General features: G+C 39.9%; 1 protein-coding gene and 1 long non-coding RNA gene across 3 annotated transcripts in view; one reads left to right on the forward strand and one right to left on the reverse strand.

The window, feature by feature from the left end:
• The first annotated feature begins 4,919 nt into the window (after window positions 1-4,919).
• The window catches only part of LOC148870948 (uncharacterized), a 33,659-nt gene continuing 12,811 nt past the window's right edge, over window positions 4,920-25,767 (forward strand). The window contains exons 1-3 of one of the 2 annotated variants that reach the window (XR_016107011.1): window positions 4,920-5,367; window positions 5,469-5,559; window positions 15,569-15,675. This is a non-coding gene — a long non-coding RNA (uncharacterized LOC148870948). Of the gene's footprint in view, window positions 5,368-5,468; window positions 5,560-15,568; window positions 15,676-25,767 lie in introns of those variants that run through there. The other variant, XR_016107010.1, reaches the window with a different exon arrangement.
• LOC148870949 (ras-related protein RABC2a-like) overlaps window positions 5,838-25,767 on the reverse strand; it is a 36,681-nt gene continuing 16,751 nt past the window's right edge. The window contains exons 4-6 of the mRNA XM_088968726.1: window positions 17,896-18,017; window positions 16,942-17,070; window positions 5,838-6,240 (exon numbers count right to left, since the gene is read on the reverse strand). Of these exons, the coding sequence (XP_088824852.1) occupies window positions 6,130-6,240; window positions 16,942-17,070; window positions 17,896-18,017 (362 nt within the window). The 3' untranslated portion in view covers window positions 5,838-6,129. The remainder of the gene's footprint in view (window positions 6,241-16,941; window positions 17,071-17,895; window positions 18,018-25,767) is intronic.

A 25,767-nucleotide genomic window follows, 5' to 3' on the forward strand; every position in this document is an offset into this window, starting at 1 on the left:
GTCAGGTCGACGCCAATCCTAGCGCAATCCGATAACCCAACACAATTCTTATATTGGGTCGGTTGTAGTTTACCGAAAAACTGGACCCTAGCAGACCACCAAACATATAAGGGTCCCTTTGGTTTACAGAAATAGGGGTCTGGAATTGGAATCGGAATAGTCCAACTGTTTGGTTGGGTGGAATCGGAATCCCGTTCTTATTTCTGCTGGAATGACATTCTCCCATTTGAGGGAATGGCCATTCCCTGCCCCTCCCATGAGAATGAAATCTCATTCCTGCTGATTTTAATTCCCATTCCCATTCCTATTTGAACCAAACAGACTATGGGAATGGATCACTCCAATTCCGATTCCAATTCCGATTCCGATTCTGAATATGAACCAAATGGACCCTAAATATAACTATGTATATCATCGTTTTTTTGGTATTCAATATATACTATCATAGATAATTACACAAACAAAATAAAAAAGAAGGAAAACTATGCTTCAACTTGCATCATTAGTTATGAGTTATGACTAGCGGTGGTCACTTGCCTTTTATCTAGGGATTTTGGGGTTGTATTTGGTTGAACATTATCCTCCGCCCTTAGAGGTGTAAATTGGGCCTTGTCGCTCGTGGCCTGACACAGCCTGACACGATGGTCCACAGGCCATGCCAGGCTTGGCACGACTGTGCGGGCTGTGTTGGGCTTGGGGTTTTAGGTCCACTGGCAGGGTTGGAAAGGCACGACTGAGCGGACCATGTCACTCGCAACCTACATGCCGGTATGGCCCAGCATGGCCTGCGACAATTGCTAATATATATACATCAAAATTCATATAAAATTAAAATTTTAAGTTTTTTGTCATTTTTTAAATAAATAGTTATGGCCCGATGCACGACCCGATGTGGCCCAAGGCTCAACCCACGGGCCAGCCTGGTTCGTGGCATGGCATGAGCTTGGGCCGTGGGCCGTGCTGGGTCGACCCCCTAAGTTATCCTAGAGGAGGATGGCACGACCCGCACTTTGTGTGAGCCACCCACGGGCCGTGTCGTGTCGGCCAGGCACAAACCGCCCTAAACAAACCAAAATTTAAATGGATGTAGTATTATATATCATGGGGAACATCCCGTTGATCAACCTGTAGCTTCGATAAGCATATCAATAGGACTATCAACCCAGAAACTAGTAACAAGAATTTGACTATCGCTAGTTTTTTTAAAGTAAAAGGGTCTTACAGTTGAAAAATTGCAACTTTACTCTTTGGAGACGAGCAAGATGGATTCTGCATGGAAAGCCTAAAAAGTAAAAAACTATGTTTGGTGAAAAATCGAAAAGCCTATGTACACTAACTCCCGGATCCAACCCGGGATTGCTTGAATATACAAACCAAACTCTTTCAACCTCCTGATAGCTGCTTGCTTATGGGCCATTGTTGGAAAATAATAGAGCAGAATGGAACTTATTGGTAATCGCTTTCTAAATTGGAACTTGTAGGAGTGTGATGTTGTAGAATTGTGAAACTGAGAAGTTATAGAGAGGAGGGTTGAGTCATGCCACTTGGTCACTCTCCTTAAAACCACATTTGCCCCCTATGGTGCGTCAGGGTGATTGCAAATTGGTCACCAAGATAAAACAACCCACAGGCCACTAGTAGACGTGTACTCGCTTACTAGACCTCCGCAAACCACAGAGAATTGATGCACAGATTGACAAAGAAGACAAAGAAGAGAAGACTTTCAAAAATGTTGGTGTGTGAAAATTAGGTCGACCAACACTCATTTTATAGAGTGTTCTCAATCACCCGAATGGACACAAAGGTGTCCTTTCAGATAGGGACCTCTTTAGAACAATGCACTTGTTCGAAGAGACACAGAAAGGAAGAAACATGAAAAAAAAAAGAAAAACATTCAAAAATTAAAATTGAAATTTAAAATAAAACGATTAATTGGGTAAAAACAAAACCAATTTGGTGCATCACATGCACGCACACGTACTTTTCCCTCACCCTCGCCCCAACCCGACCCAACCTAGCTCGACGTGTGTGCCCCCCCTCACATGTATGGGATATGTATAGTACTTTCCTCCTATGAGTCCCTACCCATAGAGAGAGCAAAACTATAGATATATTCTACCTCTACTCTTTTCCCAAACAATATGGGAAAAAAAATCTTCCCATGCATTCAAGAGAGGGAAGAGGAAAAGACAAAACTCAAAGAACAAGGGAGGGAGGAGAAATTCTTGAAATTTTGAATCTCCCTCCAATCATAGAGTTTGCATTCCTATTTACAAAAGACACTGAGATGTTCAAATTTTGCAAACTATTTAGAAAATCCTGAACCACAAAAACAGCATCATTAGCTAAGAAAACATTTCTTTTGTAGACTGTTGTGACCAAAGCTTGACAATCACTTTCGAACACAATCTTTCTTCCTTCTAAATAATTCGCCAGCTTCAGGCCATGACAAAAGGCTTGGGCTGGGGGAGCTTACCTTACTATTCCCAAAAGAAACTGCAATCACTTCCCCTTTGAAGTCCCTGGCAACCACTTCATAACCAGCCGGGCTTCTCAACAAAAAGCTTCCATCAATGTTAAACTCGATCTCTCCTTCTATAGGGGGCTTCCAAAAAGATGCAAGTCTAGATTGATTAGGGGCTGGAGAATAATGCAGCCATCCTTGTTGGGAAATCAACTTCCTCTCCTGCATCATCTTGATAATTGGCAATTTGGCATCACAGTAATAGAAGGATTAATAGCAGAGTTTTCAAATATGAAAGCATTACGGCTCTTCCAAATTTCCCACAGAACAATAGTAGAAGTTACTAATAATTGTTCCTTGGGTTCCTTTTGATCCTCACAAAGATCATACCATTTGGAAAACCATTCCCCAAAAGACCAATCAGAATTAAAGTTTTCTGTTTTCACATTTAAAGGACAGGCAAACCATATTGATTTAGCATGATATCAGAAGAGAAGAGAATGCGCTATTGTTTCCACTTCCTTAGAGCAGATGGGGCAATATTCTGTAACCTCTACTCTTCTCTTATTTAAATTTTCTCTACCTGGCAATGCATTCCAACAATATTTCCATAAGAAAGTTTTAGTTTTGGATCTAATTTCATTTCCCAAATGGCTTTCCAGTGGTATTTTTTGAGGATTCTGTTTTCCTTCCCTTCATTTTCCATTCCCCTACCCAGATTTTGGTCTAGATTTCTTGCTACATAATAGGCCGATTTCACTGTAAAAACATCCATTCTCATTTATAGTCCAGGTAAGCCTATCTTGCCAAGAGCCTTCTGCTAAAGGTATCCTAAGGATGTTCTCCGAAATTAGCTCACTAAAATTTGATCTGATAAGCATTTCATTCCAGGATCCCTCCCGGGTTTATTAAATCCTTTACTACCTTCAAATTTCTTCCCTGAGGTCTAGGTCCTTGAATTCTGAATCCAGGGGCTTTTGGCAGCCACGGATCCTCCCATATTTTGATCTGTTCACCATTATTAACTGCCCAGCAAGCCCCATATCTTAGAACCTGTCTGGCAGCTAGCAAGGACCCTCTTTTTGGAAGATCATCCACTAGGAAATTTTTATTTTTTAGGTATTTTGCCTTGATGACTTCAACCCATAGATTCTCTTCCTCTGTACACAACCTCCAAGCTTGTTTTGCCAGGAGAGATAAATTGAAATTATGAGGGCCCTTCACCCATTTATTTTATTTTTGCAGCAATTGTCCCAACTTACCTAGTGAATTTTTTTCTTTGTATTTCCATCCCTCCACCAAAACTCTCTTTTTAGCTTAGAGAGAGCTTCACATATTGTTTTTGGTAACAGGAAACAAGACATAGTATAAGAAGGAATAGCTGCTACCACTGACTTCAAGAGAACCTCCTTCCCTGCTTGAGAGAGTATAAATTCATGCCAACTTTTTGTTTTGCTCTCTATTCTCTCTACCAGGTGTCCATATAAGGATTTTTTTTTTTTTATCTCCCTATTGTTGTATGTAGCCCTAAGTAAATGGATGGATTTGCTACTCTTTTCATACCCAAAGTTCTTGCTAACATTTTTTGAAGCCTAGGATGCAAATTTAACTGAAATAGACTTCTGATTTAGATATGACTTCAACCCATAGATTCTCTTCCTCTGTACACAACCTCCAAGCTTGTTTTGCCAGGAGAGATAAATTGAAATTATGAGGGCCCTTCACCCATTTAATTTATTTTTGCAGCAATTGTCCCAACTTACCTAGTGAATTTTTTTCTTTGTATTTCCATCCCTCCACCAAAACTCTCTTTTTAGCTTAGAGAGAGCTTCACATATTGTTTTTGGTAACAGGAAACAAGACATAGTATAAGAAGGAATAGCTGCTACCACTGACTTCAAGAGAACCTCCTTCCCTGCTTGAGAGAGTATAAATTCATGCCAACTTTTTGTTTTGCTCTCTATTCTCTCTACCAGGTGTCCATATAAGGATTTTTTTTTTTTTTTTATCTCCCTATTGTTGTATGTAGCCCTAAGTAAATGGATGGATTTGCTACTCTTTTCATACCCAAAGTTCTTGCTAACATTTTTTGAAGCCTAGGATGCAAATTTAACTGAAATAGACTTCTGATTTAGATAAGTTTACCTGCTGCCTCGATGCCTGTTCATAATCATGTAAAGCTTCTAGAAGAATCTGTCGTTCAGATGGACTTGCACTGGTGAATAAATAGCTATCATTTACAAAAATGGATGTGAGATCACAGGGAAACCTCTGTTAAGTTTTATGCCTGACAGCCGGTTAGAACTCACCAGATCATTGACTTTTATAGATAGGATTTCTGAAACTAGAAGAAATAAGGAGATAGGGGATCTCCGTCACCCACCTTACCATGATCCCCTGAAGGAAGCTCCGTTCCACTCTGTAATAGGCATTACTCGTGTCTAGTTGAAGTTATAAAAGGTGCACCTTGAATGGATTGGTGCTTATCTCGCCATGATTGTTATTGTTGATGATTTTTAATCCAGGACCAGAAGACTCTCAAAGACTCAAAGCTATGCTTGGGAGTTCTATATCAACAACAATAGACTTCAGTTTCAGCATGTGATTCTAGTTCTAACACTTGGCATGTATGACACTCGATACACCTCATAAATTCTAGAATTCCTGAGTCTTGGACTGATTCGAAAAAGTAGGCAATCATGTCGTCGTCTTCGTTGTGGTTGATGATGTCTGACAAAAATCTCGTGGCCCTCTCTGGAGCTGGATCCTTGAATTAGATTCCCTGTACCTCATATTTTGTCCAATGGAATGGGCACCATCTCAACGCCCATGACTGGAGGACCCTTGTTCCTTTTCAGTCGGGACTTTGGCAGCCTTTTTGCCCTTCTGTCTTAGAGCTGGAGGTTGGAGCTAGACGTTTTATACTCCTTGATCAGTTGATCTAACAGAATCTCTCTCTCTCTCTCTCTTATTGTCTAAAACTCTAACTGCTGTCCTTTTTCAGCTCTCGAATGGAGATGCCCGGAGATTGTGCTTCCGATCAGGTAGCAGAATCAAATGCACCTTTGAAAGAGAATATATATATATATATATCGGTATGCAGCTCTGTAGACCTTACGTGAATTCTTATTTTGGGATTCATTTAAATTGATTCTTCTGTTTCTGTCACCCTCCATAACCAGAGGGAAACAGCATTGTTATGGATATGCTAATCCTTGGCATGCTATCGTTGACAAAATAATGCACCATTAGGCAAAACCATCTTCTCTTGATATTCGCAGCAGGGCCTATTCACTTTCTTATTCAACGAAAATCAACTTCAGTGTGAAAACAGGACCGTTTACACCTCGGAGAAAACGGTTCATGCAGCTCATGTAGGAACAAACAAATATTACTCCATTTTTGTGTACATTAACATTTCCTGTCTCAATTTCTTTACATAATCTAGTTGATATTATATAACCCCAATAACACCTTGACCCCGGAAGACATTTAAGTCTTAAAAACAACATCACCAGAAACAAGAAGATTGAAGAAAACAATCCACAATATACATCATTCCACCACAAAGAGTTGCATAATCTAACTGTCAAACCACTGTTAGCACTGCTTCTTCTGGACCTCAGACTTCATTTCTAGGTCATCCTTTGGACACATTCAGCATATCAAGAGCAACAACCACCTTTGGGAGGTGCCTGATACTCTTGTTTCTGTTTTAAAATATTCCTCTTTGCTGAAGTAGATCCCTCTTCCAATAAGCTAGGAACCTCGGATATCTGAAAAGTAATCTAAAATGGTCAGAAAACTTGTAGAGAACTAGACAATGAAATATAATTTATTCAGGAAACAAACTAAACTACTTAAGTCCCCCCAGTACCCCTGCCCCATTCCAAATTTGTATCCTCTTGTTTATCCCTTTATGCACAATCTATGAAGAAAACGTGGCTTCTTTTTTTAATAATTTCTTTTTCAAAGAAGGTTTCAACTTATTATGATGTCTATATCGAATGAATTTAACACACGACAGTTGTGTCTAGTTAAATTCCTCTGAAGCTCTTGATAGTTTCCAAGTTTTTAATAAGCTGCCTATATCAAATGAATTTAGTTTTTAAATTCTTTGGGAGCTCTATCAATTAAATGTTTAATCATTTTTATTTTGTTGATCTAGATGGTTGCTTACATTCCCATGACATAATTAGCAACCATCAGAAATCAGTAATATGCAGAAGTATGCCCTCACAATTATTAGATTGTCAAAATTTACCTCACCCCGTGGTAGACTACATATGCAGAATCTGTACAATTCAAAAGCACTCCCATGCTATACTTGGTTATGTAATGTGTGCTTAGGGATCTATACCCATATCTAAAGCCAAATTAAATGATTTAACTTACAATACCAAATTGATCAGAGTAGGTCATCTAAAACAACCTAATGTTATGAGGTTAGAGTGAATCCTAAACCCATCTTACTGTCTTAAGGTGTTCCCACTTCCTTGATACTAAAGTTTGAACGGCCAAAATAATCAGTCAACCTGAAGCACGACAGAGTCCAAAACATCTAGGGGCTCAGCCATGAGTTCATCTGCACCTCAGAGATCTGCCACCAAAAACTCAACTGAAGCTTCTGCAATGGACTACATATCAAGGCTAGGAGCCTATGTATGTTGAGCAGTGGTTCGTCAATGTTGCCACCCAATCCACCTGAACTAACTGGTAATACACATGAAGGCTAATTCAGGCAAGTGGACCCACATTACACTGATCCTGGCAGGTCAACAAGCTTTCCATCATACCAAAAGGATACATTCTATTCTGTGTTGTACATCATGCTGAACGTGGTAGCAGTTTATTGGTGCAGCATATGGGCATGACATGAAGCTGTTAGTTTCCTAGAGTTAATAATTCAAGTATTCATCAGTTATGAAGGCTAGTTGATAAAATAAGGTTCTTTATAATCTTGACATGAATTTCCATAAAAAAGTGTGTTGCAGAACTGGTAGCATGTGAATAAGCCACAAATTATTTTCAAGGATAACCTTATAATAATGGCATAACAACTGTGAGTACCACGCATCAATGTTGTAGTAGTTATCATAATATACCTTAATGTTGGAGAAAGCAATCTCCGTCAAAAGAAAAACAGAAGTTATAAAAAAAAAAAAAAGAAAAGAAACTAAGACAATTAATTACTTGGCTCTAGGCCAATGACTGAGTCAGTTAGAAACTAGTGTTTAATTTAAAAATCCCTCTACAATTATTGTTACGACATTTCAACATCAAAAGTTTTAACAAATGAACCATGAATACTTTATTGATTAACTAGGAATTAAGGATAATCATCAATCCCCCATGACAAATGTTGAGTGGGCCGACTTGTGTTTAGTTTATTTCCTTTTAAATTAAGATGTTGTTGGGCCTTGGGCCCATTAGTTTTTATTTTTTAAAGAGCTGTAATTACTTAGGTTGAGTTGCCACCCTACTAAGGGCATCTTTGTAATATCTCATACTTAAGTTAATTATAAATAGAATGAGGGGCTGGTGGCTAGGGTTAAGTTACTTAGGTTTCTTCCCTTTCCTCTGTCTCTTGCTGAAATCCCCAACTTTCTACTCTTCCTTTCACAAGAAGCTTGGCCGAAATCAGCACATAAGGTTTTCTACTTGGTATTAGAGTGGGTTGAAGGTTCTGGAAGAGATTCGTTCCTGCAGCCCTAGATCGGCCGACTGCATGGAGATTTAAGAGGCTGATCGAAGCTTTCGGGTAAGCCCAGTTTTTGGATTTACTTGGTGGATCTGTATGCCCTGTAGCTGGTCTAGGGTTTCTCATCAGAATCAGGAAAAACTGGAGAAAGGGGAAGAGTCCTGATTTTGTTGGACTTTTCAATTTTGACCTAGGTAGTGGCGCCCTATTTTTTTAGGGTTCCTCTGGGTTTTTTGTAAGGGGCGATTCAAGTTCCATGTGGTTTGGAGGCCTCTAGAGAGGGCGGTTGCTTCTTCTCTCTCTTCTCCCCATCCTACCGAAAAGAAATCTTTCGTGGGAAGAAAATCCAACACACCAAAGGAGTGTCGTTGGTTCCAGAAGGTATTTTGTTTTTTCTTGTTGCTTTTTTTAGCTGTTTTCTATACCTCTTTGAGACACATGGAGGGACACAGAGTTGAATATAAGCCCGGGAATGAAATGAGACCAGTGAGAGGAGGCGCTGGAGACCCCTTCAGAGTCGGAACCATTACTACAATTAGGTTGGATGGTACAAATTACTTGGAATGGTCCCAATCTGCAAAGATGGCCATTGGGGCTTGTGGAAAATTGGGGTATATTACTGGTGAGGAGGTAAAACCCGAAACTGGCAACTCCCGATGGGTGCAAGAAAATTATATGGTAATGACATGGTTGTGTAATTCTATGTTGCCACATATAAGTAAAAACTTTTTATGGGCAAACACTGCTAAGGAGATATGGGATGGGGTGGCAGAGACCTATTCACAGAAGGAGAATGTTGCTAGGGCTTATCAACTAAGGAATCAGATTATTGCTACTAGGCAGGGAGATAGATCTGTTGCAGTCCTTAAGACCCTGTGGCAGGAGATTGATCATCTAGAGACCTTTGCTTGGGAAACCACCAAGGATGCAACTACCTATCAAAGACACTTAGAGAAGTATAGGGTGTTCGAATTCCTTGCTGGCCTTAACCCTGAGTATGAATTGCACGACAGCATCTTCTTTCCAGGGACAGTGTCACTCTCTCCCAAGCATATGCATTCGTGTCAGGAGAGGAGTGCAGGAGGGATGTAATGATGAAGAATCTCATGACTGATCAGTCTGCTATGGTAAGTGCTGTGAAACCTAAACAGAATGGCAATGGGAACAAGAAGGAAGACAAAAGGGACTTAGTCTATGACTACTGTAAGAAACCGAAGCATACAAGAGATACTTGCTGGAAGCTTCACCCACATCTTGTGCCAACCAGATTGAAGAATAAGAAAGGAAATGCACATATGGCAGTTACTAGTGACACTCCGGCCCCCCCTACTACAGTTGCCTTGGAGTCTGTTGCAACTGCTGCAGTAAGGGCCAAGCTTGAGAGGTTTGGGTTACTTTTGAATCAGAGGGATACAACTAATTCCAATTCATCCGCAACCGGACAACAAGGTACAGGTAGCACAGGTGGAACTCACTCTACCTCCCTTGCCCACACAGGTAGTCCACATGTCACTGCAAACTATGTTTCTGCTTCAGGTAAGGAGAGATCTCCTTGGATTATAAACTCTGGAGCCTCAGAGCACATGACCCATTGCTCCACCATTTTCTCCTCTTACTAGCTCAGTTCTGGCAGAGATAGGGTCTCCACAGCTGATGGATCCCATGTTCCTATTGCTGGGAAGGGATCTATCAAGATTAACGATTCCATTTGTTTACCCTCTGTCCTCCATGTTCCTAGATTGAGCACCAACTTGTTATCTGTTAGTAGTTTGACTAAGAATCTGAACTGCTCAGTAATTTTTTCTCCTGGACATTGTATTTTGCAGGATCTAGATTCAAAGAGGACGATTGGGAGTGGTCGTGAAGTGAATGGAATCTACCTCCTGGATACTCTTCCAATTCACCAAAGTCATCATGTTTGCAAGGACAGTGAGTCAAAACTTGTGGATCAGAGTATACTTTGGCATAATCGTCTGGGTCATTTGTCTTTTTCTTCTTTAAGTTCTTTGTTTCCAAAACTGTTTGAGTCTGTGAGTCTGTCAAGGTTGAAGTGTGAAGGTTGTGAACTTGGAAAGCATTGTAGACACTCTTTTAAACCGAGTAATAAAAGATGTTCTTCTCCTTTTGATGTTATTCATTCGGATGTGTGGGGCCCTTATCATGTTCCCTCTATGGGCGGCTATCGCTATTTTCTCCTGTTTGTGGATGATTTCTCTCGATATTCCTGGATTTACTTGATGAAATCACGTGATGAGGTACCATCCTTGGTGAGACAATTCCATCAGATGGTATTAACACAGTTTGGAACTAGAATCAAGATGTTCAGATCTGACAATGCTAGGGAATATTTTGAGAGACATCTTGCCTCATATCTGTTGGAGTATGGTGTTGTCCATCAGAGTAGCTGCTCCTACAGTTCACAACAGAATGGTGTTGCAGAGAGAAAGAACAAACACATTGTTGAGATGGCAAGAAGTATGATGATCACAGCAATAGTTCCAGTTCGTTTTTGGGGTGATGCTGTTCTCATGGCAGTATATCTGATTAATAGGATGCCTTCTCGTATACTTGGATTCAGCACTCCATTCAGCCTTCTTTTTCCTCAGGGGGAGATGTTTCATATTCCTCTAAGGGTGTTTGGGTGTGTCTGCTTTGCGCATATTCTTGGTCTTTACCGTTCGAAGCTTGATCCCAAGGCAAAGAAATGTGTCTTCCTTGGATATGCAGAGAATCAGAAAGGGTACCGCTGCTATGATCCAGTCTCTGGGAACCGGTTTGTTACTATGAACATCACCTTTTTCGAATCTACATTCTTCTTCTCAAGGAATCCTTCTCAAGGGGAGTGTTTTGGAGAAGTAAGTCAGCAGTCTATCCCTCTCCCAGTTCCAGTTCCTGTGCCTACTACTGTGCTTGACAACCATCCGATGTCACCTACCTTGCCCCCCCCTTTGCGTTCCGTCTCACAGTATTACACACGGCAGAGACTTCATAAGGAGGTTGATTCCACTACAGCAGAACTCATTCCACTTCCTGTTGATTCCTTGGAGACTCCAGATTCGGCTGATATAGATCCAAGTATTCCTCTTGATCCCTCTACTATTTCAGTTCCCATTGGTCCCACTAACACTGTTATAGATAACCTTGATCTCCCTATTGCTCTTAGAAAAGGGAAGAGGAAGTGCACTGCTCATTGCATATCACAATACTTATCCTATAGTGGACTTTCTCCTTCCTACCGTGCTTTTCTCTCTTCTCTTGATTCCGTGTCTATACCCAAGGGTGTTAGTGAGGCTCTCTCCAAACCTGAGTGGAAGGCAGCTATGCAAGAAGAGATGGAGGCTTTGATTAAGAATCAGACATGGGAGATTGTGGACCTACCAGAAGGCAAGGAAACAGTTGGATGCAGATGGGTTTACACAGTAAAGTATAAGGCAGATGGAAGCATAGAGAGGTACAAGGCAAGACTTGTTGCAAAAGGATAGACACAGACCTATGGCATTGATTATCTAGAGACTTTTGCACCAGTTGCAAAGATGACCTCTGTTCGGATACTCCTTTCTCTTGCTGCCTCATATTCTTGGCCCTTGTTTCAACTAGATGTGAAGAATGCTTTCCTAAATGGGGATCTGCAAGGAGAGGTGTATATGGATCTTCCAGCTGGTTTTTATGATAATGCTAAAGAGGGAAAGGTATGCAAGCTGAAGAAGTCACTATATGGCTTGAAACAATCCCCTAGAGCATGGTTTGACAGATTTAGAAAGGCCCTGATTGTTTTTGGCTACACTCAAACTCAATCTGATCACACCTTGTTTGTGAAGCGCAGGGGATCCTTGGTGTCAATCCTAATTGTTTATGTGGATGATATTGTTGTCATTGGGAATGATCTGAGTGAGATTGATAGTCTGAAGAGGAACTTGCATAAGGAATTTGAGATTAAGGACCCTGGAGAACTGAGATACTTCTTAGGCATTGAAGTTGCAAGATCGAAACATGGAATTTTTATCTCTCAAAGGAAGTATGTCTTGGACCTTCTCCAAGAAACAGGGAAACTTGGAACAAAGGCAGCTAGCACTCCCATTGATCAGAACCATAGAATCAGTGCATCAGAAGGTGAACCAGTAAAGGACCTTGGGAGGTACCAAAGACTTGTGGGTCGGCTACTATACTTGTGCATGACAAGACCGGACATCTTCTATGCAGTAAGTGTAGTGAGCCAATACATGCATGCTCCATGAGACCAGCACTAGAAGGCAGTTGACAGGATCCTTGTTTATCTGAAGGGACTTCCAGACAAAGGTATATTGTTTACTGATCATGGACAGCTCAAGCTAGAGACCTATACAGATGCAGACTGGACAGGATGCCTCGATGACAGAAGATCAACTTCAAGAGTGTGCACCCTAGTTGGGGGCAACCTAGTCTCATGGAAGAGTAAAAAACAAACAGTTGTGGCAAGATCAAGTGCAGAAGCTGAATATAGGGCCATGGCAGATGGAGTTTCAGAACTTCTCTGGATCCGTTCTCTATTGGAAGAAATCAGTGTTCAGGCAGAACCTATGATGCTATACTACGATAACCAGGCAGCAATTAATATTGCTCATAATCCAGTCCAGCATGACCGAACTAAGCACATTGAAGTAGATAGACATTTTATCAGAGAAAGGGTAACTTCTGAAGAAGTTTGTCTTCCATACATTTCTTCTGATCTGCAGCTTGCTGATGTCCTCACAAAAGGCGTTGCAAAGAATAAGTTGGAGCATGATCTACGCAAGTTGGGGATGTATGACATCTACTCCCAATTTGAGGGGGAGTGTTGAGTGGGCCGACTTGTGTTTAGTTTATTTCCTTTTAAATTAAGATGTTGTTGGGCCTTGGGCCCATTAGTTTTTATTTTTTAAAGAGTTGTAATTACTTAGGTTGGTTTGCCGCCCTACTAAGGGCATCTTTATAATATCTCATACTTAAGTTAATTATAAATAGAATGAGGGGCTGGCGGCTAGGGTTAAGTCAACCTATCCTAGTCGACCTTCTTCTCTTTTCTTCCCTTTCCTCTGTCTCTTGCTGAAATCCCCAACTTTCTACTCTTCCTTTCACAAGAAGCTTGGCCGAAATCAGCACATAAGGTTTTCTACTACAAACATGGCCACCATCATTTGAGTGTATTACTATCACTGATTAACTGCTGAAAACCTTTGTAATATATAATTTTTTGATAGATAATGTATGATTTGTTTGTATTATTAGCTGTATAGGGTTGCTTGTGGACTTGTGGGTGGGTGAAACTCCATTAAAGGATCTTTTTCCTTCTTTGTTTGCCATGTCATCATTCAAGGGAAGACCTATTCCTGAGTTTCTAATCCACTCTCCTCCGCTTTCTGGGTTTGGGTGGAATTTAGTTTTTTGGGGGAATGTGAGAGACACAGAATTGGGTAATTGTTAAAGATGTTTGGTGTCAACCTATCCCCCCCCACCCCACTTTTTGTATCCATGGTGCTATCAGTACTTGTGACTTGTTGCAGAAGACGAGACCTGGTTGTTGCCTTTCCCCAAATTGATGTGTTTTGTGTATCTAATGGTGAAACTACTTATCATCTGCTAATTTCCTGCCCCCTTTGCTTGCTGCATTTGGGAGTGGTTCTTTTGTCTTTTTGAATGCAAGTGGAATACTCCAACCAGTTTGGATAGGCTGTTTGATTCTTATACCTTTAGATGGTCAAAGAGAAGGGGGAGAGATTGCTATGGAGATGCACAAGAGCAGCGTTGTTATGGACAAATTGGGAGGAAAGAAAACTAAGATTCTTTGAGGGAAAGAGAAAAAAATAAAGAAGCATTGGTAGAAGGTATTAAGGTAAAGGTGGCACATTAGGTGAAGTCATTGAATTTATTCTCGGACTTTACCTTTGATGATGTAATAAGAAAGTGGGGGATAGTTGCAGCCTCTTCATCTTCAAAGCAGAGACTTTTCAGGCATTGGGGTCCACCTTTGGCTGGATTTATTAAGTTGAATTTTGATGGCAGTAGTTTTGGTAATCCAAGTCCATCTGGATTTGGAGGGGTGCTTAGGAATGAAAAAGGAGTACTCTTGGCTCTATATTCAGGATCTCTTGGGGTAGGAGACTCCACAACAGCTGAGTTGAGTGCAGTGATGTTTGGGGTGCACAAATCCATGGAGATAGGGGAAAATAAGCTAATCATTGAAGGAAATCCAAAAGTAATCATCAGCTGGTGGAAACAAGAGGAAAAGACTCCATGGTGCTTCAGGAAATTAAAAAATTCAAAAGGTTATCAAGGGATATGCAGGTGATAATTCAATGAGTTCCAAGGGCAGCTAACAGCATAGCTGATCATCTAGCAAAGCAAGGGGTTAATAGAGAGCAGTGTTTTTGGGCTCAGTTGTAACTTTCAAAAAGTAAAGTTTGTAGTTTTTGTTTTTAGTTAAGTTGTAGTGGAGATAGCCGAGGCTACCCAAGAAATGTAATTTTTTTTCTTTGATAATTTAATGAATCCCTTTCAGTTACTGACAAAAAATTATTAGCTGTATAGGGTCATTCTGTGTAATACATGTCTAGGCTTCCAGCTCATATACAAAATCTACAAGTAATCCCTGACCTAAGAATAAAAAATAATTCTTTCCCAATCCTAACACAAGTAGAAAAGATATTGTATCAGAATCAGCCAACATAGAAGCCCACCAATGAAATATTGTGCATTCTATACAAGGACTCACAGTTATACTGATAGATTATGCTATACCTTTCTTTCCATACACACCCAACATACAGGGTACAGCAAATAAGTTCAAATTTCACAGGAGGTGTTTTGCTTACTGTACTCACAGGCTACTTACTGGGTTGACTGGGATAACCTGTTGCCTCCAGAACACTTTTACAAAATGAACCTAAACCTGAATGGAGAAGCTACAATATATCAAGAGAGATGCTGGAGAGGCAACATATACACTGCATACATTTCTGATGTCCCGGCCCCTTGCAATGAGGTTATATTTAGTCAAACCTTGTTAAAGACATGAGTTTGGCTGTTCACATGAAGAAGCAAATCTTAGTTGGAATATATATAGGGACCATATATCCATTTCATAGCACGACTTGGATAGGTTGCATCCTTATTTACAGCAATTTGATACATGGTTTGTTAGGAACTGCCTGACACAGGGTTCTAATGAGGAACCGCCTCCTTGAATGTGGAGAGAGAGAGAGAGAGAGAGAGAGAGAGAGATTTGTCTGAATAGTCGTCCTCCCCTTTCCTTCCTCTGATTGTATTTATTCATGAGGTTGTTGTTCTGTTACATTCTTGGAAGTCAATTCCCAGTTCTTGTTACATTCAGTTATGCCACCCTGTCATTAGTTGGACCTGAGAGCTGACATGGAGTTCTTCTTTTGTAGGTCTTGAGTTTGGGCTGGCTATTTCCATACATCGGCCTGGGTTCAGTGCAGCTTGTCCTAACATGGTTGGAGACACCTAAAGCTGGGACTATCCTCCACACTATTTGTCCATTTGTTCCTTTTTTATCTCTCTGATGAAAGTCCACACCATTTGCCCTCCGAAAAGCACACCCAAAAACCATTTTCTCTCTGATGAAAGTCCACACCATTTGCCCTCCGAAAAGCACACCCAAAAACCATTTTCTACCTCAAAAGAGATCGCTTTTTTTTTTCTTAAAACCTAAGGAATGGTTCATAATGCCACACCACAAATTGGAACCATATGTTTCCTAGGTTGGATTGGAATCCCCTCCAAGAGTGCTACTTCCAAACTCATTTTCCATACCTGTCCCCATAACATCGGTTCATTCCTATACCTCCAAAATCCATTTTCTGATCAGCTCCTTGTTTATCAATTTATGGCATCTTGGATCCAGCTCTCATTCTCTCTGTGTGCAAATTTTATTCCATTATACTAAATAGAGTTTCTTGTCATCAGCCCAAGGTTATTGCTTGGTGCAATGGTAAAATTTTGGACTGACAAGTGTGAAAACTTGGGTTTAAGTCTGAAGATGGTCAATTTGTGCAAGAAGTGCCAAATGTATCCACTCCAACTCTTCCAAGACCATGGATTGCTGGGGCCAACATTGGGTGATAGTCCAAATAGCCTTTAGTCCATCCCACAAAAAATCCCTTCCTTTTTTATTATGATTTCAGCTACCTATGCTAGCAAAGAGAAGATTAATGATAATAAATACGTGGGCTTGACAATGCACTTGTGATCTATGACACCCAGATACCTGTACAAGGATGCCATTGTTAGATACTTCAATTTTTACTATAAATTCAGTATCTGACACATTGTCTGGCTCTTTCCTTTCCATATCCAAGTAAAATAACTTTGATGAGTTTTCCAACCCATTAGCTTTGTATCAAATCTTTCTATAACTGTACTCTATAAATTTAGAGCAGTAGTTAAAACCAAGTGAAGGCCCAAGCATGTTGTTGGCAGAGCGCCATGTCTACAACCCAAAGATCCTGCCAGTTCATTGGGCCAATTATGTGCTTCTTCCTTTTGGAAAGCAACATGAATATAAGTGGAAAGAGGGTTTCCATGAGTACACTACACCTCCCTCAAAGTGGTCCTCTTCTGCTCCATTGATAAAGATAGAGAAGAATGGGCAAGAACTATACTCATTGTAAATTATGTTGTTATCAATAGCTACCTAATTTGAGTGAAAAAAAAAATAGTGTTGGTATGATTATTGAAATCACACTATGATCTAACTTTCTGGATGGTCAAAAAATAATACATGCATTTTGACTATATGTACCTTTAAAGCAAGTTCTTTAAAACATTGCTCCACATTTTCTCGGGTTTTGGCACTACATTCAAGAAATAAACATCCATAATCTTCTGCTAAAGCAATTCCCTCTGCTCTGCTTACAGCTCTTTCACTATCCTGAAAGCATTACATGTGTCGTCAATTTGAATAACTGAACTCTTTACAAGTAAACTAAATATAAGCATGACAGAAAACAAATAGATATACGTGTATGTATAAATTTTAATGCATGTATCATGAATTTTCTACATTCACTGCTAGTGTACCTTGTAGGAAATTCATGTATCAAGGCCCTAATTGGTAGTAAATGGAATTTACAAGGGTAAACTGTACATATAAATTCTTAGTAACCTTCAATCCGATGTTGAAAAGTGATCGACAGGAATAACAATATATTCATTTTCTATATCCTTGTTCTTTCTTTCTTTCTTTCTTTTTTGAGTGACAAGGAAAAGTAATACAGCTGGAAAAATCCCTATTAAAAGAAGTCATTTCTCTCACCCCAGAATGAGAGGAAAATGCTGGAAAGCACTCGTACTACCTCATTGTGGCATCTAGATGTGACATATTACAATTTACAATGCATATATGCAAATTGAAACAGGGATTTGGTGTCCTCATGATTTTTCTTCTGATTTTTATGTTTTATTTACCATAGGTAATGGATAATGTAAGTAGAGTGCAGAAACTTCAGATCAGAGGAAATTTTCATAGTAATCTATAAGGAACATACAAGAAACTGCCAAAGTAGCACCATAAGAAAGTTCTGTTATTAAGAATAAACAATTCTAAGATTCAGAATCCATCAGTGAGCAACAAGGTTATCAGAAAACAGCCTTCAGACAGTTCCATTAAAATCTTCCAACCAATTTAGCAAGCATAAGCCAGCACCATGAACAAGGATTTACAATATGGTAAAGATAGAAATACTTTACAAGTTACCTTATCAACTTTGTTCCCAACCAGCACCTTTATACAATCCTGATTAGTGGAGTATAGTTCTATCTCCTTTTTCCATACATCCGACAAATTTGTGAAGGTTTCTCTCCGTGTCACATCATAAACTAAAATAAGAAGTAAAAGTGAGAATGAGTTAATCTCCAACTAATCAAATCATGGGGGAAGGAACAGAACCAAAAAAATACAGGAGAAGGGATTAAAAAAAAGGTTAAAGAATGCTCCAGTCATGTTGCCTACGAGAAGCATGAAACTATGAGGCTGTGTTTGGTAAACGTGCAAATGTAAATATGTTCTGTGCAAATGCAAACTTGGTTTGATTTTGCATTGATAAATTTTGTACTCTTACCAAAAGCATTTGGTTGTAATGGGTATAAACACTAATTCCAAGGTTACAAATTCACTTTGGTTCAGCGTTTGCACCTTTTTATAGTAATATTAAAAATAAAAAGGAAGCTGATTACATCCTCTTAAAGGTGTTAAGGAAACACCTCTAACTCAAAGTCTCAAACTATTGACTAATCAAATAAACGTACAGATTGACATCTTTCAAACTCAAACAAATCCTAAAAACTCTCCCCAAACTCTAATGTAGAAATTTGAGCAAAATCCCCCTCCCTTCACCCACTGATGCCAGACCCACTCTGGCCTCCTCCACCTAAAACCCCAGTTAATCCTCCCCATTAAAATCTTCTTCCTGCCCTTATTCCTCATTCCATGTCTCACCCCCTTCCCCTGTTGTGTTTTTCTTAAGACTCTCTTCATTCTCTTCTTGAACTCTTCAAATGCTCTTCCAGGAAAAGCCTCTCTGCCCAAGAAAAAAAACAAAGACTTGCTTACCATCACCTCCCTATCAACAATTTTATTTAGATCCACACTTCCCTGCTTCGCCTCCACCAAAAAATTCTTCTCCCTATTATAGACTTCATAATTTTGACCTTCCCCCACAGAAACCCTTTGATTCAAAGCTTCAATTTTCACCCCTTTCTCTTGTACAACCTTTTAAATTTGTTTCTAAGACCACCCTGACAAGTCTATCTTTTAATCATAAGAAGACCTTGGTTACATAAACAATATGGGAGTTAATTGAACCTCTGGATTTCTTTGAAGCCTCTAAAACTTCAGAAAGTTCAACATTAATATTCTCTGTCCTCCTTCGGCCCAAGTTTTTACCTAGTTTTCTAACTACCACTTTGGCAACCCGATGATCATTGCATCTCCCTAGAATACCAGCCTTATCCTTCTTACCCAAAATTTTCTTAGAAACTTCAGGAAACCAGCCTAAAGTGCACATTCATTGAAGCAAATAAGTCTCCCAAGAAAGTGATGGTACACTAAAGTGTCTATTGCAACATAAAAGCACCACTAAATTCCAAATCTCATCCTATGAGTGACTAGCAAGTTTGATGAAGCAACCAACCTCTAAACTTGGGAAAGAAAAAAAAAATCCTGACATACAAATAAGATATTGAATGAGAAAGAAACTAAGTTGAAGCTGGAAGACAAGTTAGAAGACAGCTCACTGGTTGTTTGACTAAAGGTGTTAAGACAATCTTGTCAAGCTGTGCATGTTTGATATTTATGCTTAGCTTGAGGGGGAGTGTTGAAGTGTCTGGTCTGTTAGGCCCCGTGGGCTGTGTTATCTTTTTACTTATGCTGTATTGTTGAAGTTTTTTTTCCCTGCAAGGTGCCAACCAGCAGGTTGGTAAGGTCTCCCACTGGTCGTAGTGGAGACTTGGGATCGGATTCCACCTGCACCTGGGTTGGGGGATGGGCTACCCCCTGTTGTGTAGCCCTTCAAAAGAAGTAAAAAAGAAACTTGCAGTTTTCTCATCTCAGTATAAATAACAACGTTTAGGGTGTGGCATCAAATTTTAGACTCTCAGCCTATTTTATATTTTCTATTTCCTATCTTCTTTCTTCTTCTACCTTTCATTTCTTCTTCTCTGTTCAAACCTGATTATAATCACAAGGAATAGTGTCCCTCCATCTAAAGGAGCAAACTAAACTTTGATGGATACTATCTTGGAAATCCAAGTCCTTTAGTATCATGAGGGGCAAGAGGGGCAACTCTTATTGGTTTGTTCAAGGCAATAAACCTTGGGATTTAATTCATCCAGAAAAAAAAGCCCTTATTTAGGGATTGCAATTGATGTACTCTGTTGGCTATGATTGGCCGAAGATTCAAGAAAACCCTAAGATGGTGATTGAATGTGTGGGGATGCAGAACAGCAGAAGGCCTATGATCACATGAATTGGGGTTTCTTGGATTACATTTTGATTAGAATGAACCTTGGCTCTAAATGAATAAGTAAGATAGAGTTACATCTCCACACCCAAAAACTTTGTCTCTAAATGGAAACCAACAGGTTCCTTTATAAGCTTTTGGGGCTTGAGACAAGGGGACCTACCCTCTCTCCCCCTTGCTATTGATTTGTGCAATGGAGGCTTTGGCTAGGATTACTGGTAAGACAGCAGAAAGTGGTTTCCTGGAGGGCTTTGGAGTAGGAAATAACAGGTGCAAGGTTTATCTTTTTTCAGTTTGCTAATGATATAGACTTTTCTTGTATGCTTCTTCCTCCCAAGTCTCAACTCTATCTGGTTAAAGTTGCCACTGGTTTGAAGTTGTTTCAGGTCCTCGTATCAATCTCAATAAGAGTGCCCTCATCCCTATAGGTTTGGTTGAGAACCTCAAAGAGATGCCTGAGACGATGGGGGGAAAATATTGCCAAGACGCCCATCAGGTACTTGGGGTCACCTATTGGAACAAAATGCAGAGTCATCCTGATAGACGGAGAAGAGATTAGCCTCATGGAAGATGATTTACCTCTCTTAAGGGAGGGAAATAACTATCCTCATGAATATGTTCCCCATCCCCCAGAAAGTTACAAATAGAATTGAGAAGATCTAAAGAGATTTTCTTTGGAATGGCTGTGCTAAGATCCATCTTGTTGACTGGGGATAAAATATGCTCTAAGGCTGTAGGTGGACTGGTATTTAGTAGGAATGGCAATGGGGCGGGGCGGGGACGGGGAGCCTCTCCCCATCCCCATCCCCGCTAACGGGGACAAGGTTATCCCCATCCCCATCCCCATCCCCACGGGGATCCCCATTCCCCGTGACTTTTTATAATGTTAACCATTTTGTTTTTGTTTTTTATTTTATTTAAGAATAAAAATAAAATAATTAAAATTTACAATCCTATTAGAAAAAATTCAAACATATTCAACCATATTTTTAAAAATATTAATTTATAGATGTATGTGTACATACATACATATATAGCGTATGCATACATATATACATATATTAGTGGGAATCCCATGGGCGGGGATTGGGGTCCCCGCGGGGCAGGGAGTGCTCTCCCCATCCCCGCCCCGTCCCCACTAACGGGGATGAAAATTTCCCCATCCCCGTCCTCGTGGGGGGAAAATCATCTCCATCCCCGCCCCATTTGGGGCGGATCCCCACGGGGATCGGGGAAATGGCGAAATGGTAAATGAGGTTCTATTATCTAAGTGGCGGTGGAGATTCAATATCTAGCAGGTGTGCAGGATAGCCAGTGGCAACAGCTGGTAGCATATAAGTTCAGCATTTCCTCAAATGAGTGGGAGCCTTGGATAAGCAATACGACTTATGGCTTCTCTGTTGAAAGGGCATAGAAAATGTTTATAACGTGTTTGTAGAAGGGATTGAATTCAGGATTGGGGAAGGGGACAAGGTATGTTTCTGGTCAGACAAGTAGTGTGGCAATAGCTTGCTGCTGCATCTATTCCCAAACATTTCTTCTATTGCAATTAACAAGGAAGCCAAGGCCAAAGGTTGTTATGGTTGATCCAATGGTCATATGGTCTGGGTGCTAAACTCTGTAGAAATCTGCAGGATTGGGAGATTTGGAGAGTTCATTGTCCTTCACCAATTTCTCAAAAAACAGCAGCCAAGGATGAGCCAACAAGATGAGAATGTATGGTTGTGGGACTCCTAGGGGAGGTTATATCTATTCAATTCGTGATGATAAGACTGCCTTCAGCAGTCTCTCTTTTCCTTGTAGGGTGGTATGGTGTAAAGCTATGCCATCTAAAGTTTCTTTCTTCACATTGATGGTTTTGTGGGGAAAATGCATCACAAGGGATAAATTGATCAGAAGAGGGATGATTGTGGTTGATCCTTCTTGTGTGTTCTGTGGTCATGGCCCTGAATCATCTGATACCTTCTCCTTCATTGCAAGGTGACCTGGAGTATTTGGTGCAAGGTACTCAAGGAGGTATATGTCAGATTGTGCCCACCACAATCAATTTCAAGTCTTCCAAGCAGCTGGTGGATCAAGGGCTTATCAAGAAAAGGCAAGCTGCTTTGTAACTCCATTCCAGCAGTTGTGCTCCGGTGTGTCTGGATGGAAAGGAACCAAAGGGTTTTCCAATACAAATCTACCCAGATAGATGAATTGGTGAGGACAGTAATCCGCATCATCAGCTCATAATTGATGATTTAGAAAGAGTACAGTGAGTGAGACTACTTTTGTGGATGTCATTTCGTGTTCTCCTTTGAGGAGTTAATTGAGTGTTTCCCTTGGATTTTATTTTTGTAGGGAAGCCTATTTCACTGTATGGTTTCCTTGCTGATGTGGTGATGTGTTTTCTTTTGGGGCACTCCACCCCTTACTAATGAAATTATGTTACCTTCTTTGAAAAAAAAAATGATTAGTGACCTCTAGAAGGATCAGAGTGTGGCAACATTCACTAATTTCCAGAAACTCAAAATTTACTTAAGTGACCTAAACAATGCAATGAATGACAAGCCACCAACCAGCATGATAATTACAAAATACACATAAAACAAGTAGTCATGAAAGTCAATGTCTGCAATGATTTATAGAATCCATGTAATCGAAAGAATCACCACATTTCATGGGTAGTGGTAGCTTAATATAAGACCTTAGTTAAGAATAACCTTCTTAATTAATGTAAGATAGCTCCAAACATATGAATGTTACTGATACTAGTAGTTTCTCAGATTCATTATTACCCAATCTAAGATGAGAGTATTTGCTTCTAGAATTGTTATCATGACATTAATATTTGAGAGAGAACCAGCAACCAGGGAATACCAATGAGTCACTCATTTCCCTCATCTCTTCAACACATCTTCGGATCTTCGGTGACCCCCCCCCCCACCCAATCTGCCGATTCTGTCAGCTTCATGGTCTAGGACAGGTCTCTCAATCAGAGACAGGGTTCTATGGAGGTTCCTTCCCCTTGCTCTCTGCTGGGGGTGTGGAAAGAAAGGAACAACTGTTTTTTTTTTTTTTTTTCCTCTTTTGAGAGATGATGACTGTTGAGTTTTGGGCTGATATAACATGTTTTTTATTTACATAGCATAGTTAGGGAGTTATTGGATCTTAGGCCCATTACTTTATGTTTTAAGTTAAAGAGTGTTTTTAAGTTCTTACAAGTAGCCAACTTACCAAGGGCATACTTGTCTTTGTACTCTCTTTTATTTATGAGTATATAATCTAATGAAAGGGCTGGCCAGATCTAATTCTGAGCTTCTCCCATTCTCTTCTATCTCTCATCTCTTTCTTTCTTAGCTGAAACTTTTTCTCCTCTTTCTTTTCTTCTTTCTTTTACAGTTTTTATATCAAAACAGGTTGTCCAAACCTTTCTACTTGGTATCAGAGCAAGTTTAAACATTTCTTGAGCTGCTCCATCATGCAGCCCTAGATCGGCCTACTGCATGATAAGGTAAAGTGCTGATCGAAGACTTCAGGTAAGCCCAGTTTTTGGATTTTTTGGTGGAATTGCAATCCCTTGTAGCTGGTCTAGGGTTTTACACCAAAATCAGGAAGAACTGGAGCAAGGGGGAGTCCTGTTTTAGTAAGACTCTTCAATTTTGATCTAGGAAGTGGCGTTCTAGTTTTCTAGGGTTCTTTGAGGTTTTTTGGAGGGGGTGGTTCAAGTCCCAGCCTTTTTGGAGGTCTCTGGAGGGAGAGATAACCACTTCTCTCTCTTCTCCCGCTCTCACGAAAAGAAGAATCTTTGGAGGGAGGGGCTTCTAGGGTTCCAAGAAGGTGTTTAAGGTTTCTAAAGGAGATAAATACCTTCTTTTTCATCTCAAATTGATTTCCTAACCTATTCTGAGAGTTATGGAGGGTTGTGGAGTTGAAAATAAATTTTCAGGAGAAATGGGATCCGGGGGAGGAGGTGTTGGAGACCTCTTCGGGGCCAAAACCATCACTACAATCAAGTTGGATGGTACAAATTACTTAGAATGGTCACAATCTGCAAGGATGGCCATTGGTGCTCGTGGGAAATTGGGGTATGTCACCGGTGAGGAAAAGAAACCTGAAACTAACTGTTCCCAATGGGTATAGGAGAACTACATGGTGATGACTTGGCTATGTAATTCCATGTTGCCCCATACAAGTAAGAACTTTTTATGGGCTAACACAACTAAGGAGATTTGGGATGGAGTAGTAGAAACCTATTCACAGAATGAAAATGTTGTTAGAGCCTATCAGTTGAGAAACCAGGTGATTGCTACTAGGCAGGGAGATAAGTCTGTTGCTATTTATTTTTCAACCCTAAAAACCTTATGGCAGGAGATAGATCATTTAGAGACTGTGGTTTGGGAAAGTAGCAAAGATGCAACAACTTATCAGAAGCTAGTAGAAAAGAATAGGGTTTTTGAGTTTTTAGCTGGACTTAACCCTAAGTATGATATTGCACGACAACATGTTCTTTCCTAAGACATTGTAACTCTCTCTCAGTCATATGCCTTTGTGAATGGAGAGAAGAGTAGGAGGAATGTGATGATGAGGAACCCACGCCTTGAGCAATCAGCTATGGTTAGCACAGTGAAGTCTAAGCCGAGTGGGGACAAGGGTGGAAATGAATCGAGGAAGGAGGACAAAAGGGATCTAATCTGTGACTACTGTAAGAAACCCAAACATACCAGAGATACCTGTTGGAAGCTTTACCCACACCTTGTACCGAGCTGGCTCAGAAATAAGAAGGGAAATGTGAATATGGCAATGATTGGTGATTCATCAGGGCCACCTACTATAGCCTCTCTAGAATCTATTGCAACAGTTGCAGTGAGGGCCGAATTGGAGAGATATGAGCAGTTTCTAAATCAGAAGGATACAACCAGTTCTAACTCATTATTAGGTGGACAGCAAGGTGCAGGTGGATCATGAGGTAGTCATTCTACCAAGGGGTGAGCATTTGGTTTATTCGATTAAAAACCAAACCGAATAAACTGAAATTTTAAAAACCAAAATAAAAAATGAAAACCGAACCAAAACTGAATTACAAGAAAACTGAAATAACCGAAACTGAAAATTTGGTTCAGTTTTCGGTTATTTTGGTTAAAAACCAAATTTAATTAATATATATACATATATATATTATAATATACATTATGAAATTGAATTTCATTATAATACATTATGTATAATATATTAATATATAAATATATAGCAATATTATATATTAAATGTTATATATTGTATATTATATATTACATATTATATAATAACATTTACTTAATTCAGTTTTTTCGGCTAACCGAATTTCTAACTTTGAAAACCGACAACCAAAATTCCTAAAAACTGAATTACCCAAAAACCAAAAAACCAAAACCGAAATTTTCGGTTCGGTATTTCAGTTTTAACCAAATAATGCTTACCCCTAATTCTACCTCATTTGCACAAACAAGTAGTTCACATGCCACTACAAATTATGTATCCACTGTAGGTAAAGGGGGACCTCCCTGGATTATAGACGTAGGAGCCTTAGAACATATGACCAACATTTCCAACATTTTTCACCTCATACCACCTTTGCTCTAGCAAAGATA

The sequence above is a fragment of the Nelumbo lutea genome, chromosome 2, assembly GCF_056320005.1.
Source record: "Nelumbo lutea isolate HS-2025 chromosome 2, American lotus-T2T, whole genome shotgun sequence".
Taxonomy (NCBI): Eukaryota; Viridiplantae; Streptophyta; class Magnoliopsida; order Proteales; family Nelumbonaceae; genus Nelumbo; species Nelumbo lutea.